Source organism: Leopardus geoffroyi, chromosome A1, assembly GCF_018350155.1.
Source record: "Leopardus geoffroyi isolate Oge1 chromosome A1, O.geoffroyi_Oge1_pat1.0, whole genome shotgun sequence".
Classification (NCBI taxonomy): domain Eukaryota; kingdom Metazoa; phylum Chordata; class Mammalia; order Carnivora; family Felidae; genus Leopardus; species Leopardus geoffroyi.
In genome coordinates this window covers 114,706,197-114,724,806 of record NC_059326.1, presented here as the reverse complement: position 1 = coordinate 114,724,806, position 18,610 = coordinate 114,706,197, and the positions used below count along the sequence as shown (strand labels likewise).

The following is an 18,610-nucleotide window of genomic DNA, read 5'->3' as shown; positions in this document are numbered from 1 at the left end:
CTCGCCACTTACTGAGCCCAAACCTGCTGCAGCCGGAACGAAAGGTCATGCTTTTTCCAACCATCATGCTGCGATGCGTATTAGCCATGTGCTCTAACTCAGGGAGCAGGCGTCCCATACTCTCTGGTCAGGCAACCCGGGCGACGCTTCAGCGGAAGAGTGGTCCTCTAGGCGTCAGCAACTAGCCCCCACCCCCCACCCCACGTGGTTGGAGGTTTCCAGAAGCGCTACCACTACTGCGCCGCGCTGCCCCGGCCGTCCGAGCGCATTTGCTGCTTCGTACTTCCACCATCTAGTCGCCATGATAAGTGCCAGCCGGGCCGCAGCAGCTCGTCTCGTCGGCGCCGCGGTCTCCCGGGGCCCCACAGCCGCCCGCCACAAGGTGAGGGACTGCTGGGCCTCCTCCGGGGGGGCTCACGGCCTTGACCTGCTACGGCAGGCCTAGCCGTTCGGGGACAGAATTGTGCAGCAGAGATCAGGATGGGGAGAAGGTAACTGGCCTTGAGTAATCTCTGTTACGGATTCAGGGCCTAACTCAGGGTTTTCTCCTTCCATGTCTCGGGCTCTGCTGAGTCACTCCTCTTGCGAGAGAATAGTTTTATCCTAGGAAGTAACGGGTAGTGGTCCTGACGGCCCGTTCACTTGCTGATTGGACGGGTTTGGCCTTTGGGGCGAGGGACGCGATTTTAGTTGGGAGGGAACCGATATTTTAGCCATTACTTACATACACAAGTCGAAGGACGAGTGTTCGCCTTCTCTAAAATACAGCGTGTGCAAGGACCCCGTTATCATGAAAAGGAGGATGAAAAGCCATCTCAGTAAATCCGAAGTTAGGTGCAGATTTTCTTGCTTAGGAACATTTGTATGTAGTTCTCTAAGAGTCTTTGGCGTACGGTTGGTTGTACTATTTGTTATTTCCACGTACCAACAATGGAGTGGTTGCTCATTATCCAAACATATCTTTGGAGAGCGGGAACTGTGTCTCTGCACTCAGCATGGGGTTAAAAAGAAGACTTGGAAGTATCCTGAGATCAGATTTGATTCTGGTTGAAGGCAACTTCTGAATTTTTTTCTCTAAACTGACTGTCCAAGATTGCCAGTCCTAGTCCCCTTAAATCATTTGCTTGGCAAACTCTGGAAATGTTTCTGAATGATTTAAATCTGGAGCTACAATACACACCTACGTGGGGCTTTGGTACCTGTACACTGCTGCTGACAGTGAAATTAAGAAATATCTGAATAGTGTTTTGTACTGGTGATTCTCAACCAGGAACAGTTTTGCCTCCTGAGGGTATATTTGGTAATATCTGGAGATAATTTGTTACACCTTGGGGAACCTCCTGGCTTCTAGCAGGAGAGGCACAGGACGCTGCTAAAAGTCCTACAGTAAACAGAACAGTGCCCCACAACAGATTTGGTTCAGAAATCCATAGGGCCAAGATTGAGGAACCCTGTTACAATGTAATTCAGGACAATTTTATGTGTACTTTTTTCTCCTGGGTCCTTTGGAAATTTCATACTTGATTAAATTTGTTTGGTGTTTAAGTGGCACAGTATCTCTTATACGTAAGATCTTGTTTTACATTTGTTTTACATATCCTGTTACCAGAATGAAACTTCGTGTTCTTCAGAAGAATAATGGGAACAGACTCTGGTTTTCATGTTGGTTGATTTTTTTTTTTTTTTTTAGGATGGCTGGAATGGCCTTAGTCATGAGGCTTTTAGAATTGTTTTAAGGCGGGACTATGCGTAAGTCTAACTTCATTTTCTGTAAGAGATAATAAATGTTAAACCCTACAGTGATGGTCTCTAAATTTGTGACTAACTCTTACACTGAGAAAAAAGTGATGTTTCTGCTTTAATTTATAGATTCTGTAGTGTGCCGTGCTCGCTTCGGCAGCACATACACTAAAATTGGAACGATTCTGTAGTATGCCATTTTTCCCACAATATCAAGTATTATTTATTTTTGCAACCATTCTGGAAACCACTATTATGGTAAAAATAACCTTAGCATTATTTTATATGTGTTGCAGATCAGAAGCAATCAAGGGAGCAGTTGTTGGTATTGATTTGGGCACTACCAACTCTTGTGTGGCAGTTATGGAAGGTAAACAAGCAAAGGTGAGCACTATTGGAAGTTCTGGATCGTATATTAGTAGTCAGTAGTCTATCTGGCTTTCTCTGCCCTGTGGCTTAGATAAGGGTTATTTTAAAAGCTGCATTTAAGTTCTTAAGATTGTTTTGAGGTGAACTTTTATGCTTACTTGCAATGTGCTGTAAAGTGAATGGATTTGACTTATCAGGATTTAAATGTGTCCTAGTATAAAGACTATTAAGTTACTATTAGCACCAATTGGTATGACTTGCGTTGTTAATTATTTCTGTAATCAGAGTCCTACATTTCTGTAAGTCAGTTGAACCATGGTTAGAGGTACAGGAAGAGTCTAGAAGCAAGTGAAGCTCCACATAACACATAGGCTGCATCTTAGAAGCTCTTGCTATGGTAGAGGTTGTTCCCCTGAAGGACCTCCTTAGTTCACAAAACAGTTTATTCCCACTGGGTTCTTCTCAAGATTTAGAGTTGGGATTTCTGAATGGTTTCTTGGCAGTTTCTTTTACCAATGCATGAAACTTGTAACCAGCACAAAAAAATTTAGAAGTAGATTTAATTCCCCCATATGGAAAGAAGGATGATCTGGTTTCAATATCTTAGTATGAAAGGTGTGATTTATATTATCTTTCCATTTTTTTGTTTTTAGTTGTAACTTGTTTCAAAGTGAAGGACTAAAAATACTTTAAACATCTACATCTGTCTCCAGTAGTAGGTACTTGCTATATCAGCATTCACAGAGCAGAAAAGCATGGTTATTAGTGCTGTACTTGAACGTTTGTTTTGTGATTTGGCAGCAGTTTTGTGTCTTTAAATGATTGATAAAAAAAAAAAAAAAAAGTGGTGGTGACTAGAACCTCATTCTTTGTCTTGCTTTGGGAGTTTTAGGTGCTAGAGAATGCTGAAGGTGCCAGAACCACCCCTTCAGTTGTGGCCTTTACAGCAGATGGTGAGCGACTTGTTGGCATGCCAGCCAAGCGACAGGCTGTCACCAACCCAAACAACACATTCTATGCCACCAAGCGTCTCATTGGCCGGCGATATGATGACCCTGAAGTACAGAAAGACATGTAAGTAATAGGAAAAGCATAGTTATTTCCAGAAGCCACACATAGGAATGGTTTCAGCAAAATCCTTGGAGCATCTGACCTTAGTAATTGTACATATTGTCCCTAGAGGCATGTCCTGCCCTACTGCAAGGATACCTCCTTCAAAAACATTAGCTTCTGCCTTGACATATTAGGTCTTTTCCATGTATTGATGTGACACGAAGATTTGGCTAGTCTTTTTTGGACCATGTAAATTGGTGTTAAATTCATAAGGCCACATCATGTGCCAATCAGCTGTTTTCAGAGTCTTTCCGTGCTAAGACACCTATCCCTGCTTTATTCCTTTTCATGGCCGTCAACTTGTATGAACATACAGTTGATCCTTGAACAACACAGGAGATAGTGGTGCCAACCTTTTATACAGTTGAACATCTGTGTATAACTTCTGACTTCCCAGAAACTTAGCGACTAAAAGCCTACTGTTGACCAGAGCCTTACTGATGACATAAGGAGTTAATTAACACTCATTTTGTGTGTTGTGTATATTATATATCATATTACAACAAAGTACATTAGAGAAAAATCACAAGGAAGAGGAACTATGTTTATAATACTTTATATAGGTACAAAAATATCCACATATAAGTGGACTGGTGGAGTTAGAACCTCTCTTAAGGGTCAGTTGTATACAGCATTTTGTTTGTCAGTTAATGAGCATTTGAGGGCTATTAAGAATACTACCATAGGGGTACCCAGCTGACTCAGAAGAGCATGCAACTCTTGATCTTGGGATTGTGGGTTCAAGCTCTATCTTGGGTGTGGAGATTACTGAAAAGAATAAAGAATACTGTTATAAATTCATGTACAGGTTTTTGTAAGGATATGTTTTCATTTCTTTTTTTCTTGGTAGATTCCTAGTAATGGACTTGCTGGGTCATTGGTAACTCTTAATAATTTCCAAAGCAGGGGCACAAATCTTTAGTTTGGTGGAAAGAATCTTCAGGTGTAACCAGGATGTTTTTAGATGTTAATGATTGCTTTCTAAACGTTTTCATTAAATGGATTTCTTAAGTCGTCATTTTTTGGCCATGGATCTCTTGGGATGAAAGATGGACATTCATGGTATATGGTAGCCTTGTCATGGTAGGTTGCACTGGCACATTTTTATCAAATAAAATTTTTGTGTCTTTCAGTAAAAATGTGCCCTTTAAAATTGTCCGTGCCTCCAATGGAGATGCCTGGGTCGAAGCTCACGGAAAACTCTATTCTCCAAGTCAGATTGGAGCATTTGTGTTGATGAAAATGAAAGAGACTGCAGGTGAGAAGGTTTGGTTCCTATCTGTCAAGTTTGAAGAACTGGATGGTTCCTAACTTATATACTCCAGTGTCCCTTGTGTGCGTCTGGGGTGAATATTATGCAGAAAACCTAGGATTGGCAAAACTTTGTTACTCTTCACATTTTCCCTACATACTGAATTTGTCCTCAAAGTTTTCCTAACAGGGCTTATTTATCTTCTCCAATATAGAGGAGTGGTGTTCTGTATTGAAAGCTGAAAGACTACATATTAACCTTTTGGCTCTCTTGGTAAAACTTCGTATTTGGAGAAATTCGTGGCTATTTTAAGTCTAAGAATAGGTCGTTATAGCTGCTGAACCTTCACTATAATGTTAAAGGTGAGATCTTGGGTTTTCAACCATTGATTTAATTGGAGCATTTTCCTACAGGGTTTCTCTGTGTTAGGTCACATGCAGAAAAAAACTGATGAGCGCTGTCTGTGGCTCCAGGATGACGACCCAGGTTGTTAGGCTACATTAGTAATTCTTTTTTTTATTATTATTTTTAATTGTTTTTTAATGTTTATTTTTGAGAGAGAAGGAGAGACAGAGCGTGAGCAGGGAGGGGAGGGGCAGAGAGAGAGGGAGACAAAGAATCCGAAACAGGCTCCAGGCTCTGAGCTGTCAGCACAGAGCCTGACGTGGGGCTCGAACTCATGAACCGCGAGACCATGACCTGAGCCGAAGTTGGACGCTCAGCCGACTGAACCACCCAGGCGCCCCTACATTAGTAATTCTTTTACCTGTTTCATAGGACAGAATGTCATGAATGTATTTCATTTTTTGATTCTTTTCTAGAAAATTACTTGGGGCATACAGCAAAAAATGCTGTGATCACAGTTCCAGCTTATTTCAATGACTCCCAGAGACAGGTGAGTTCGTTTGACTTTCTGAAAATATCAAGACTATATTGATGATATTTAGGACACAAGGTGGAAAATGCTTTTTTCTTTTTTTTTTAGGCCACTAAAGATGCTGGCCAGATATCTGGACTAAACGTGCTTCGGGTAATTAATGAACCTACAGCTGCTGCTCTGGCTTATGGTCTAGACAAATCAGAAGACAAAATGTAAGTTTGTGCAGTAAACTCCACCTAGGTTTGTGGGACTTCACCTATGGAAGTACTGGGCTGTGATCATTTTTCCCCCCTTAGCATGAATATTGGCAAGTATTTGTTCAAAAGTATGGTTTTGGGAATGTCTGGCTGGACCATTTGGTTGGGCATGCGACTCTTGATCTTGGGGGTGTGAGTTTAAGCCCAACACTGGGCATGGAGCCTACTTTAGGGGAAAAGTGATTGAATATCGTCAATTTTGCTTTATTTTTTTAATGTTTATGTTTTTTGAGAGTGCCCAGGAGCGGGGAAGGAACAGAAAGAGAGGGAGACACAAAATCTGAAGCAGGCTCCAGGCTCTGAGCTGTCAGCACAGAGTCCATCGCGGGGCTTGAACTCACAGACCCTGAGATCATGACTTGAGCCAAAGTCGGACGCTTAACCCAGCCACCCAGGCACCCCAGTTTTAAAATGTATTTCAACTCTATATTTTACAGTTAGCTATTCGTGCCACATGTTCATATACCTGTCACTTAGGCAGTTATCCAATTTTATAATTAACTATACCACAGGGAAAATGATCAGGTTTATGTTCCTTTGGTTGTTGAAATTTATACCCTAGTGATAGGTGTTCTCCCTTAAGACCACCTCTTTTGTCTTTCTAGAATTGCTGTATATGATTTAGGTGGTGGAACTTTTGATATTTCTATCCTGGAAATTCAGAAAGGAGTGTTTGAGGTGAAGTCTACCAATGGAGACACGTTCTTAGGTGGTGAAGACTTTGACCAGGCCTTGCTACGACACATTGTGAGGGAGTTCAAGAGAGAGGTTGGTTACCAGTATAGTTCATATGTAGACATTGGGATGGTGAGAATTTCTTTATTCAGATGACTATTTGCTTTATGATTTTTTGCCCTTACTAGAACATGGAACAGCACTGAAAGAATTGCGTTTCAGTTTCACGGGTAGACTGAACCATTCTGGCTGTTGTAGCTTTAGCTTGGGAATCCACAACAGGTTGAAGAGGGTATGGTACTCTGTATAATACTGGAAGAGGAATTCTGGGCACTCCTATTTGGATCCAGAACCCAATGGCTCGAAAGAACTAAGATTAGATCAGCCCTCTGGCTCCAGACACAATTTGAAGAATAAGATTTCTTTTTCCTACAGATTTTTAAGGGCAGTGAGTGGTTCATGTTTATTTATAAAGACAGGGCTTTACTTTAAGTTATCAAACCTTATCGTTGTAATCTAAATAGCATTCGTCACCTCATTAACGTTAGTATTACGTGTTTTCATTTTGTAGACGGGGGTTGATTTGACCAAAGACAACATGGCACTTCAGAGGGTTCGGGAAGCTGCTGAGAAGGCTAAGTGTGAACTCTCCTCATCTGTGCAGGTGGGATGTGGATGAGTCCCAACAGTCTTAATGTTTCCAGCCTTAGTTTATTTGAATAGCATATTGTTGGTGCAATTTCTATCTAATCTTTTCTAGTTTTCTAGGTGGCAGTAAAAGCCTGTCCATGAACAAAGGAACAGTGTATTTTTGTTTTGTTTTGGTTTTGGTTTTTCTTAGAAGTTTATTCTTAGTACACAAGCACAGGAGGGGGAGAGAAAGAATCCCATGCAGGCTCCACACTCAGTGCAGAGCTCGACATGGGATCGATCTCAAAATCATGAGATGCAGGGCTTAAACCCATGAGCCATGAGATACAACCTAAGCCTAAGTGGGACACTCAACCTACTGAACTACTCATGTACCCCTAAAGATACTGATTTAAAAAAAATTATTTTTGACATACTGATTTTTGAGAGAGAAACACAGAACACAAGCATGGGAGGAGCAGAGAGAGAAAGAGGGAGACACAGAATCTGAAGCAGGCTCCAGGCTCCAAGCTGTCAGCGCAGAGCCTGATGTAGGGCTTGAATTCACATACTGTGAGATAATTACCTGAGCCAAAGTCGGATGTTTAACCACCTGAGCCACCCAGGCACCCCAAGATTCTGATTTTAAAATCTAGACTTAGTAGTGTGCAAAATGGGAATCACTAGCCTAGAAATAATAGGTTTCTCTCATAATTGCTAATGTCTTAAGACATGTCTTTGTGTGAGTCTCTAATTGTCTCATTTAATTATTTGGATCAGCAATCCAGAAAGTGAGCTATGAAACCTGGCTGAAGGCTGGGGTATATACACTTGGGCACATTTCTTTCTGTTAGCATTAGAGTTGCTCAGCATCTGTTTAAGTGTTAGGCTGTGTTGCTCCAGTTCTGAGAGGTGAAGCTTCAACTTTGCCTTAGGCATTAATAATAGAACTATATGAAGCATGGTAGTTTTTGGTCAGACTTACAAGTTGAAAGGCAAATTTGTTTCTGGTTTCTCAAGTGGCAGCAGGAAAGCGGGGCATGTCACTCCTTGAGTTGATGATTTGATCACCCGTACTGAGTGATCCAATGTGGAAAAACTTGGTTTTTGTTTTTTGGGTTTTTTTCTTTTGAACCTGGATTTTTTTTTTTTTTTTTTTTTAACGTTAAAAAAATTTTTTTTCTTTCAATTTGTTTTGAGAGAGTGCAAGCAGGGGAGGGGCAGAGAGAGAATCCCAAGCAGGCTTCTTTCAGAGCAGAGCCCGATAAAAGGCTCATACTCAAGAACCACAAGATCATGACCTGAGCCAAAATCAACACTTGGACACAACTGACTGAGCCACTCAAGTGCCCCTTAAAAAAATGTTTTTTAGGGGCGCCTGGGTGGCGCAGTCGGTTAAGCGTCCGACTTCAGCCAGGTCACGATCTCGCGGTCCGTGAGTTCGAGCCCCGCGTCGGGCTCTGGGCTGATGGCTCAGAGCCTGGAGCCTGTTTCCGATTCTGTGTCTCCCTCTCTCTCTGCCCCTCCCCCGTTCATGCTCTGTCTCTCTCTGTCCCAAAAATAAATAAACGTTGAAAAAAAAAAAAAATGTTTTTTAAAGTAGCTATGACGAGTTATACAAGAGTTATGAATGGTGTTACTTTATCCCTGCCATCATACAGAGTGGCAGAACTTTGCAACATACAATGGTTAGGATTAGAATTGAACTATGGGATGCCAGAAGATAGCTTAAAATTCGTCCCAGGAGTTGACAATTTGTGGAGGGTGAAGTTGGTTTTTACTGTGACTGTATCTTACTGGTAGAGTTTGGATTGTTTTCCAGCATTTTGATATTACAACAAAGTTTGTTCAGCATTCTTGTATATTAATATTTGTGCATGTGTAATTGTAAATCTCCAGAATAAATTCCTAGAAGCATTACCTCTGTGGCTTTACAGTGTGGTGTGGAGAGATAGGTATTAATTAGGACATGAGATTAACAACAGTCAAACCAGAAGTAATGTGATAGGTTAAGAGTGGCTCCCTAGGCAGACTGCTGGGATTCAAGTCCTATTTCATCACTTACTATCTGTGGCCTTAGGTAAATTGTTTAACATTTCTGTTTTCTTACCTACAAAATGAGAATAATAGTGCCAGTTTCTCTCTTTGATTTGTGAGGATTACTAAATTGAAACGTGTTTAGGACATGTTATAAATAGTATTCTATAGTAAGTTACTAATGTGGTAAAAAAACAAAGTTTGGTTTCTAATTGTAAGAGAAAGCTGACAGAGGTGTTTGACCTCACAAGGAGTGCTCGGTGAGATGAGTTGGATCAGGAAAAGATACTAGGACAAGTAAGTATGAGGCTCTGAGAAAAGGCTGGTGTGTTCGAAGAGCAGATAGGCAGGGTAAGTGCAGAACATGAGGGTAGAGGCTTGATAGATTTGGGATCTGGGTCTATTCTGAGAATAGGGAATATAAACCAGTGAAAACTTTTTTTTTTTTTTTTTAAGTGCCTACACCCAACGTGGGGCTCAAACCCACAACCCCAAGATCAAGAGTCGTATCATCCGCCTACTGAGCCACCCAGGCACCCTAGTGAAAACCTAAATTAAGGGCAGTAACATGGCCAGATATGGGTTTGTGAAAAGTGCTCGGGCAGAGGTGGAGTGGAAATTTGTTTGGGGTCAGGAGGGGTCCTGTAGCAGAGGTAGCCTGAGTGGAAGTGGGAGAACATTGGGAGGCTGTAGCACATGGTCAGGTGGTGGTGAGAGGAAGGACTTGGACTGGAGTGAAATAGAGGTAGTGTTGAATTTGAGAAGCGACAAAGCTTAGTGACAAACTGGGTTTTGAGGATTGAGAGTCCTGGAATTGTTCAGATTGTGATTAACATACAGCATATAGAATTGCATTGATACAATGTCCATGTGTGGGCTTTTACAATTAAATAAAAATTTAAAATTGCATTCCTCAGTTGTATTGCCTGTATTTCAAATGCTGAGCCATACGTGGCTAGTGGCTGCTGAATTGAACACCACAAATACAGAACATTTCCATTGCCACAGAAAGTTCTGTTGGATTTCATTGGTTTAAAGTTTGCTTGGTTGTTTTTTTTTGTTTTGAGAAAGCACAAGTGAGTGAGGGGCAGAGAGAGAGAGAATCCCGAAGCAGGGCTCTAGCTCACCTGATGTGGGGCTGGAACTCATGAACGCTGAGACCATGACCTGAGCTGAAGTCAGATGCTTAACCAACTGAGCCATCCAGGTGCCCCCTTTAGATAATTTAATTGTTTTTGATTTAGTTTATTAATAATGTTGCAAAGAAAGAAGGAAATCGTCGGTGGTGTTCTTTACACTTGATCTTAGCCAAAAGGCTGAGAAGTGATGGATGGTGTTCTTTAAAGCAATACTCAGCACTGTTCCTACAAAAGATGTGTTAACTCGTTCACTATTTATTAAGCATTTAAATGCCAAAAGTAGTTTACCTGATGAGAGATGGTAATGGGTTTGCTCCCTTTCAGTCTGTTTCCTGCCAGCCTTGCTTCAGCCTTGCTTTGATGTCAAATTGGAGGGGAGGTACAATTTTGTTCCTGAGGGTCCACGTTGAGACGTGTTTTAGCATGTTGAGTGAGGAGTTTGGTTAGTCTGAATGTAGGCCCTATTAGGATACCTTTATTATGGTATGGCTATAGCAGCGTTTGCTGCTTTCCATGAATGTGATGGCAGTAAAGTCAATCCTGGTGTAGGTATCTTTAGTATTTCTGTAGCTTCCTTACCATCTTCCTGAAACTTAGAAAGCCTTGGCTTGAGGCAAGTTATTTGGTTCAGAGCATGCTTTTGACTTACTTTTTGTGTGTGTACATTTTTAAGTTTATTTTGAGAGCGAGAGAAAGCGTGAGCAGGGGAGGGTCAGAGAGAATCTCAAGCAGGCTCCACACTGTCAGTACAGAGGCCAGCATGGGGCTCGAACCCACAAACTGTGAGATTACGACCTTAGCCAAAGTTAAGGGTCATAGATACTTAACCGACTCAGCCATTGAGGTGTCCCACTATTTCATTCTTCATTGTTGATAACAGATTCTAAAATTTTTGCCTCTGGGAAGATCATAGGTTGAATCTTTTTAATTTTGAAAAGGAGGGGTGGTGTAAATGAGCAAGGGGCAGTGAGAGAATCCCAGGCACAGAGCCAGGCGCAGGGCTCGACCTCCTGAACTCTGAGATCATGACCTGAGCAGGAGTTGAATCTTAAAGAGTCGTTGTGTTTGTGGCTGTTCCTTCAAAGTGGGTCTACTCTCTCTATAGTTTTCAAAGTCTTCCTCGTGAGGGTATGGTCTTATTTTAATTGAAGTAACAAAGAAATGTCACCAGTATTGCTTTCCCGCTACCTTTGCAGACCGACATCAATTTGCCATATCTTACAATGGATGCTTCTGGACCCAAGCATTTGAATATGAAGCTGACCCGGGCTCAATTTGAAGGGATTGTTACGGATCTAATCAAGAGGACAATTGCCCCATGTCAAAAAGCCATGCAAGATGCAGAAGTCAGCAAGAGTGACATAGGAGAAGTGATTCTTGTTGGTGGCATGACTAGGATGCCCAAGGTATGGACCCATGGAATCCTTGGCATGGAAAGCAGAGAGGGCAAGCACATAATGTTTTCTCTGGATAGATGATTTGTGTAGGAACATGAGTACATGGCCTTTCTGCCACAGTGACCTGAAGGGATCTTTGAACGCAATTTATGCCCTCGCTAGAAGTCTTTTGTGATCTCTTTTTAAAAGGGTTTCAGAAAAAGGATCAGGAAGGGCAAAATGTCTTTGGGTGGTAGCATGGAAGATCCTGAACTTCATTCTTGCGATATTTTTATAAACCAAGTATTTCTCAAAGTTGGAGATCAGAGATAGCTTAAAACCTTGGTACTATCTAGTCTCTACATGCAGTTTTGGATACATGTGTTTACAGCATAATATTTTGGGTTTCTAACTGCATCACCTCAACAGAGATTTGTGCAATGATGCATATTACTTATCAACACATCATTCTGATAAGATAAGTGTGTGGAAAACTAATGACTGAGCACAACCTGTTGAAGGTGTCATTTTTGCTGTATAGCTTGAATAGAATAGTAATTTCCTTTGGAGTTCATGGGCTTAGGAAAATCTGCACAGAGTAAACATGGAGAAAAAAATGGAGGCTTTGGACCAGGAAAATATCTTTATGTTAACAAATTACCCCAGATGCTGTTTAAGTAGCACTTTTTTCTAACATTAGTAAAATAAGCTGGAGAGAAGAACATGCCTCACATTAGCAACAATGTTGAATTATTGAATTAGCACTGCTCTTTTAAGGTGGTTTTTAGTTGATCTGTAGAAGGGGAATTGAACTATATCTAAGTCTTGATGTCTTGCAGCCTGTATTTCTAATTTAATATGTCGTATAGGAAACCCAGTAATACAAGTTACGCAGCTCCTTCTCAAATTTAAAAGGACTAAATGGGGCGCGTGGGTGGCTCAGTCCGTTTTGCGTCTCTTGATTACAGCTCAGGTTATGATCCCAGTGTCGTGGGATTGAGCCCCGCCTCATACTCCACGCTGAGCATGGAGCCTGCTTGAGATTCTCTCTCTGCTCCTCTACCCTGGTCGAGCTGTCTAAAAAAAACAATTTTTAAAAAGGGCTATGACTGATGCTCAAGTAAAGGATATGAGTGTTGCCCGTATTTGACACACTGAGGTCATTAAGAAGAACTCAAATATGAAATAGTAACGTGAGTGAACATTCTTGGATCTGAAGCAGCATATCCTGAGATTTGTTGTGGTCTTGGGACACATGTGCTCTTTTACCCTTCCCAAGGGTAGCTGCCCTTGGTAGTGGGTGACGGGTTCTTTTTTCTTGGTGGCTTAGGTTCAGCAGACTGTACAAGATCTCTTTGGCCGAGCCCCAAGCAAAGCAGTCAATCCTGATGAGGCTGTGGCCATTGGAGCTGCCATTCAGGGAGGTGTGTTAGCTGGTGATGTCACAGATGTGCTGCTCCTGGATGTCACTCCCCTGTCTCTGGGTATTGAGACTCTGGGAGGTGTTTTTACCAAACTTATCAACAGAAACACCACTATTCCAACCAAGAAAAGCCAGGTAAGAGTCACCTACCCCTCTGTTGTCACAGAGAATATAGGTTCTGTGAGGGACATGATTATACCCACTTTTTTTAGTTTTTCCTAGGACATTTTGCTTTTTGTTTTTGAGTCCATACTAGGTGAATGTGGGTGCTAAGAATCTTGGTTTTTGTTCTCTTTTTTTGTTGGTTCCTGAATATGTTCTCCTTACCTGTCAGCTAGCAGTAATTTTAGGGAAGGTATCAGTGGTGTCCTTCACCGTATTAAAATAACTTTCCAAGAGGAGCTTCATCGTTCTGGGACTAATTTCCTTGTTTTCTTCTGTTCTCAAAGGCAATAAAAAGAATGGCCTGGCCAAGATTAGGGGAGGGTGCTTATCTTATGGGTGAATGATGGAGATGCTGAGATACCAAGCCAGGGCTATCTGGACAATGGCTTGCTTAGTCTTAGATTCAGAATTGTTTACTGACTTTCCCAATTTGTTTTTCTGAAAAGCTGTTATAGCTAATGGCTGTTGCTATTTGTTCAGTGATGTATTGCCAATACATCATTCTGAAGAAAACTATGTGGTGACTTCCTGTGACTGAGCATAAAATACATGTCATGTCTCTGACCTGTTTGCTCAAATGAGCATGTTTCAACATCTCATTTTCTTTAGCTCCTTTTGAGGACGCCTTTGCTAATGCTGCATCTTTGTTTAGTGCATTTGCTTAGCTGAAACAATAGCTACTGTATACCCTTTGGCTGTACTAATCCTATTCCCCTGCAAAAACAAAAGCCTTTGTTCTGAACATGGGATTCTTAAGTGTTGAGATGGGAATTTCTTTCTTTGGCTTGCACTTTTCTAAGGGGAGTAGCCTAAACAGACTGCCAACCCAGAGTTTTTTTCTCTCTCAGGTGTTTTCTACAGCTGCTGATGGTCAGACTCAAGTGGAGATTAAAGTGTGTCAGGGTGAGAGAGAGATGGCTGGAGACAACAAACTTCTTGGACAGTTTACTTTGGTAGGTATCAGGAATCCTGAGTACTTTGCTTTTTCTATAAACTTGGACTAAATTATAATTCTTAATAACATTACCAAAACTAAAACACAGGGACCTTGTCTGTGTTACCTTAGTTCAGTGTACAGATGAATTTTGCAACTGGATACCCATGGCTTCAGTTTTTCCTGAAAGTTTTGCTTGTTCCTGATGCCTTAGGAAGTTGATAAATATAAGAGCTAGGGAAATAGAATGTTAGTTAGGAAAAATTCCCCAATTATTAATTTAAGGCATTTGATATTGGCTCCTAGTGAGCATTGTTTATTGGTTCTTAGTGAACAATGATGGACAGTTTTCCTCTCATTCAGCGTGTCCCTTAGGTATACACGGTCATTATGGTTACTTGCTGTAGCCAACTTCACTGTCTTAAGCCCTGGTTCTTTCAGGTAGTAATGAAACTACTATTCTTATTTATAAATGTGTGTTTTATACATTTGAAGTATTGTTTGTTGCTCCCAGGAACAAGTTACTTTACCCAGAGACTGTATATATAGGTTTGGAAATAGGGCACTGGACCTCTTGTGAGAGGAACTTAATGCTGCATATTTCTCTATTTTAGATTGGAATTCCCCCAGCCCCTCGTGGAGTCCCTCAGATTGAAGTTACATTTGACATTGATGCCAATGGGATTGTACATGTTTCAGCCAAAGATAAGGGTACAGGACGTGAGCAGCAGAGTAAGTGTTCTTATTTATCAGACTCTAAAGAGACAAGGGACCTTGAAGTTCCTCTGAGAACTAGACCTTCTAGATTGTGCGTATGTTTTCCCCCAGCCTCGGGGGGATTGGGGGAGGCAATGAGTCCTTTTTGCCCCTTTTCTCCTTGGTCATCAGATTCACATTAACAGATGTATTTATTACCACAAATGGGCAAGCACTGGGCTTCTGGATTGCTGAAGTTTTGGTAGGCAGGCAGAACAAATGGTCTTTGTGGATTTCAGATCCTTGGTTTCCTTCTGTTTGTTATAGGACAACAGTATTTCTCTTATTTGTAATATATATACATAATACTTCATCATCATACATTAAGATTGGCTACTCTGAATGGGAATATTTTTTTTTTAAGTTTTGGTGGGGTTTTGTTGTTGTTTTTTAAGTTTATTTGAGAGAGAGAGAGTGCAAGTTCCAATGTGCAGAGCCTGACATGAGGCTCGAGGTCATGAATTGTTCCATTATGACCTGATTGGAAATCAAGAGTCGGGTGCTTAACCAGCTGAACCATTAGGTGCCCCAGGAGTGTTCTTTTTCTTAATACAGAGAAAGAGGCAGATAATTTTATCTGGGAAGTAACAAGATGCTTTTATTTCATTCTAGTTGTGATCCAGTCTTCTGGTGGGTTAAGCAAAGATGATATTGAAAATATGGTTAAAAATGCAGAAAAGTATGCTGAGGAAGACCGACGAAAGAAGGTAACTATTTTCTGCCTCTGCAACTGGGAGGCGAAAGTGGGAGTTTGGACATGTATTGTTGATTTTCTAGTCTGTCTTTGAATCTGTCCTTGCTCTCTTTTTGTTCCTAACTTTTGTGTGGAATGCTTTTCTTACTCTCATTTCCACATCAAAATTTTTGTTATACAATAAGATAAAATCACTTACAAACATCCTAGACTACTTCAGACCACAGTAATTTGTCTTTATTCTGTAATTATGTATCAGCATGTTCTAACTGGTTGGTTGGGAAGTCTTCATACTAAATTTATAATTTCTCCTAGGAACGAGTTGAAGCAGTTAATATGGCTGAAGGAATCATTCATGACACAGAAACAAAAATGGAAGAATTCAAGGACCAGTTGCCTGCTGATGAAGTGAGTCCTCTCTTAAAATAGTTCAAGAAGTTAGGCATTATCACCAGTGTCAATGAAGTTTGTTTTTCTGTGTGAATCTTGATAGGAATCTAGTGGTATTTTTGTTTCTCAGGCTTTTTATTCACATTTTCCACACAGACTTCAGTTGGGGCCATTTGATAAATAAGGAAATTGAGATACACTTTTAAAGAGGAGTTCTGTCAAGGATAGAAATTTGTTTTTTAATGTTTCTGAGTATTATTCTACATAAAATGGGATAAGAAACCCAGAGAAAGAGTTTGGTTTTGTTTTTAAGTGCAACAAGCTAAAAGAAGAGATTTCCAAAATGAGGGAACTTCTGGCTCGAAAAGACAGTGAAACAGGAGAAAACATAAGGCAGGCAGCATCTTCCCTTCAGCAAGCATCACTGAAGCTCTTCGAAATGGCATACAAAAAGGTACAAGGACATTTTGTTGAGTGAATTTGTGCCTAACTTCATGTTAATAGAACTGCTGTTAATTACTGCCACTGGTGGCACTCTACATGGCCGTTTATAGAACTGGGAGTATTGGAGTTGGAAATACTCTGGCTTTCTTGACTCTGCTTTGGGAGGGGGCGGTGATGGCAGTCAAAGGGAGGGACTCACAGAAACCATCAATAGAGTACAAGAAGGGAGGGAGAGTAGAATAGGCAGGATATGCCCCCTTTTTTAGTTCATCAAAGAGCAAACTGTCCACTTTAAATGAGTTGCTCTCCAATATTTTCTTAACAGATGGCATCTGAGCGAGAAGGCTCTGGAAGTTCTGGCACTGGGGAACAAAAGGAAGATCAAAAGGAGGAGAAACAGTAATACCAATAAACTTTGGAGTCAAATTATGACGCTTGGGAGTGAAGAAACTTCCTGAGCAGAAATGGGCAAATTTCAGTCTTTTACTGTGTTTTTGCAGTATTCTATATATAATTTCCTTAATATGTAAATTCAGCAACCATTAGCTAATGATCATTTAATGAGAATTCCAACCATACAAAGTTCACAGTACTCTGTCCCTAGTTAATTTTCAACTGCATGTAAAGGGAGGGGAAGATGATTTACTGATCATTATAAAAACACTCTTGTTTTGTGCTTTAGTAGCCATATTTTCAAGAGGTGAAACCATCTCAATAAAGAAGGTACTTACCCATAAAGCTGGAATGCCCTCTCAGACCATATGGGGATGAGATCCTTCCAGTCAGTTGAAACTGCTAAACCAGCCTATGTGTATGAGGGATTCTTCAACTGAGGCCTTGCAAGGCAAGCCAGCTGTGCCATGTTGGGAGGTAGGGCAGGAGAAGGTAGATCAATGGGAAAATAGATGTTAGGTGCAGCTTTAAAAAAGGTAGTAATAGGGCTCCCTAACTTTCCTAAGGCATACTTTTCTAGCTACCTTCTGGCCTGTGTCTGGCACCTGTATCCTTGATTGCTTTTTTGATCCACTATGGATTTTAAAAAATAAATGAAAAGCATCTTGATCTCTTATTTATGAGAAGTGAGGTTCTGAGATTTAGCTTCAGGAAAAGGACATGAATCGTATTTCCCAATTCCCTGACCTAAAGCCATTCAACAATCTTTTTGTCTAGCATCGAAACTAGGGCTACTATTTTCAGGTTGCAAGAAGCATGTCCAATAGTAAGCCCTAGGATTTCAGTGGATTGATAACATCAGGAACTGATTAGTGTTAAGATTCATTTCCTATCCAGTGGTCTTCCAGCAGACTCCCCCCTCCTTTCATGTATTACTGCCCTCTACCATGCCCAAAGGAATGTCAGTCAAGAACATGGGCTTAGACCTCATCAGGTGTAATACCTCCTTTTATTTTGTGATTATCTAGAAGTGAATTTCGTGTATACTTAAGTCAACATGATGTTCTAATGTAGATTGTTTATACAACCACTACATTCCTGGAAAATTAAGTGTTCCTAACACCCATGTAAACACTTCTGGGGATTCATTTGAAAAATAAATTCTAGGCTCAAGTTTTCAGCTACATGAATACTTGGGAACCTTATGGGATTATATTAATTCTTTGTGAAGGATTGTTTTATGGCATATTGGAAGATACTCAGCACCTTTGTCAGCCCTTGCCCACTGAATGCTTCTGGAGTCTCCTAATCTGTGATACTAAGCCCCTCAAGGACTTCTAAAGCACTGCTTAAGAACTAGTGGCTTTTTTTTTTTTTTTTTTTCAACGTTTATTTATTTTTGGGACAGAGAGAGACAGAGCATGAACGGGGGAGGGGCAGAGAGAGAGGGAGACACAGAATCGGAAACAGGTTCCAGGCTCTGAGCCATCAGCCCAGAGCCTGACGCGGGGCTCGAACTCACGGACCGCGAGATCGTGACCTGGCTGAAGTCGGACGCTTAACCGACTGCGCCACCCAGGCGCCCCGAGAACTAGTGGCTTTTTATTAAAAGATTTATTCTTGGCATCAGGTTAAAGCAGTGCTTGAAAAGACACTGCCTCAGCTACCCCTTGTATATTGAACACCTAGAGCAGTGTTTCAATTCCTACCAGTAAAACTGATGGTGCAAACAACCTTCAAAGACAAAAGGTTTTTTATTTTGCAAATAGTCTCCCTTTTATGGTGACAACTGCTTGATAGGTTCCAAAAGAAACTTGTGGTTTCCCTTCCTAAGGGATCTTACCAATTATCCTAAATGTGCTTCTTAATTATCCTAATGTGCTTCTTGCCTAATCTAAAAAAGTCAAATTTTAATGACCATCAAAGTACATCCAGAACCACCT

The 18,610-nt window shown here is 41.0% G+C and overlaps 1 protein-coding gene and 2 non-coding genes across 3 annotated transcripts; all 3 read left to right on the top strand.

The window, feature by feature from the left end:
• Positions 1 to 272: 272 nt before the first annotated feature.
• Positions 273 to 17,886, top strand: HSPA9 (heat shock protein family A (Hsp70) member 9). The gene is made up of 17 exons (XM_045445254.1): positions 273 to 382; positions 1,691 to 1,749; positions 2,037 to 2,124; positions 3,002 to 3,183; positions 4,356 to 4,480; positions 5,296 to 5,369; positions 5,460 to 5,566; positions 6,217 to 6,379; positions 6,858 to 6,950; positions 11,289 to 11,498; positions 12,799 to 13,026; positions 13,905 to 14,009; positions 14,605 to 14,722; positions 15,359 to 15,453; positions 15,756 to 15,848; positions 16,144 to 16,284; positions 16,600 to 17,886. Exons 1-17 carry the CDS (start codon positions 302 to 304, stop codon positions 16,675 to 16,677), a joined length of 2,040 nt encoding a protein of 679 aa, XP_045301210.1. The 5' UTR covers positions 273 to 301; the 3' UTR covers positions 16,678 to 17,886.
• Positions 11,904 to 11,978, top strand: LOC123582052. The gene has a single exon (XR_006704167.1). It is a non-coding gene; the product is annotated as a small nucleolar RNA SNORD63 (small nucleolar RNA).
• Positions 13,531 to 13,599, top strand: LOC123582054. The gene has a single exon (XR_006704169.1). It is a non-coding gene; the product is annotated as a small nucleolar RNA SNORD63 (small nucleolar RNA).
• Positions 17,887 to 18,610: the final 724 nt, after the last annotated feature.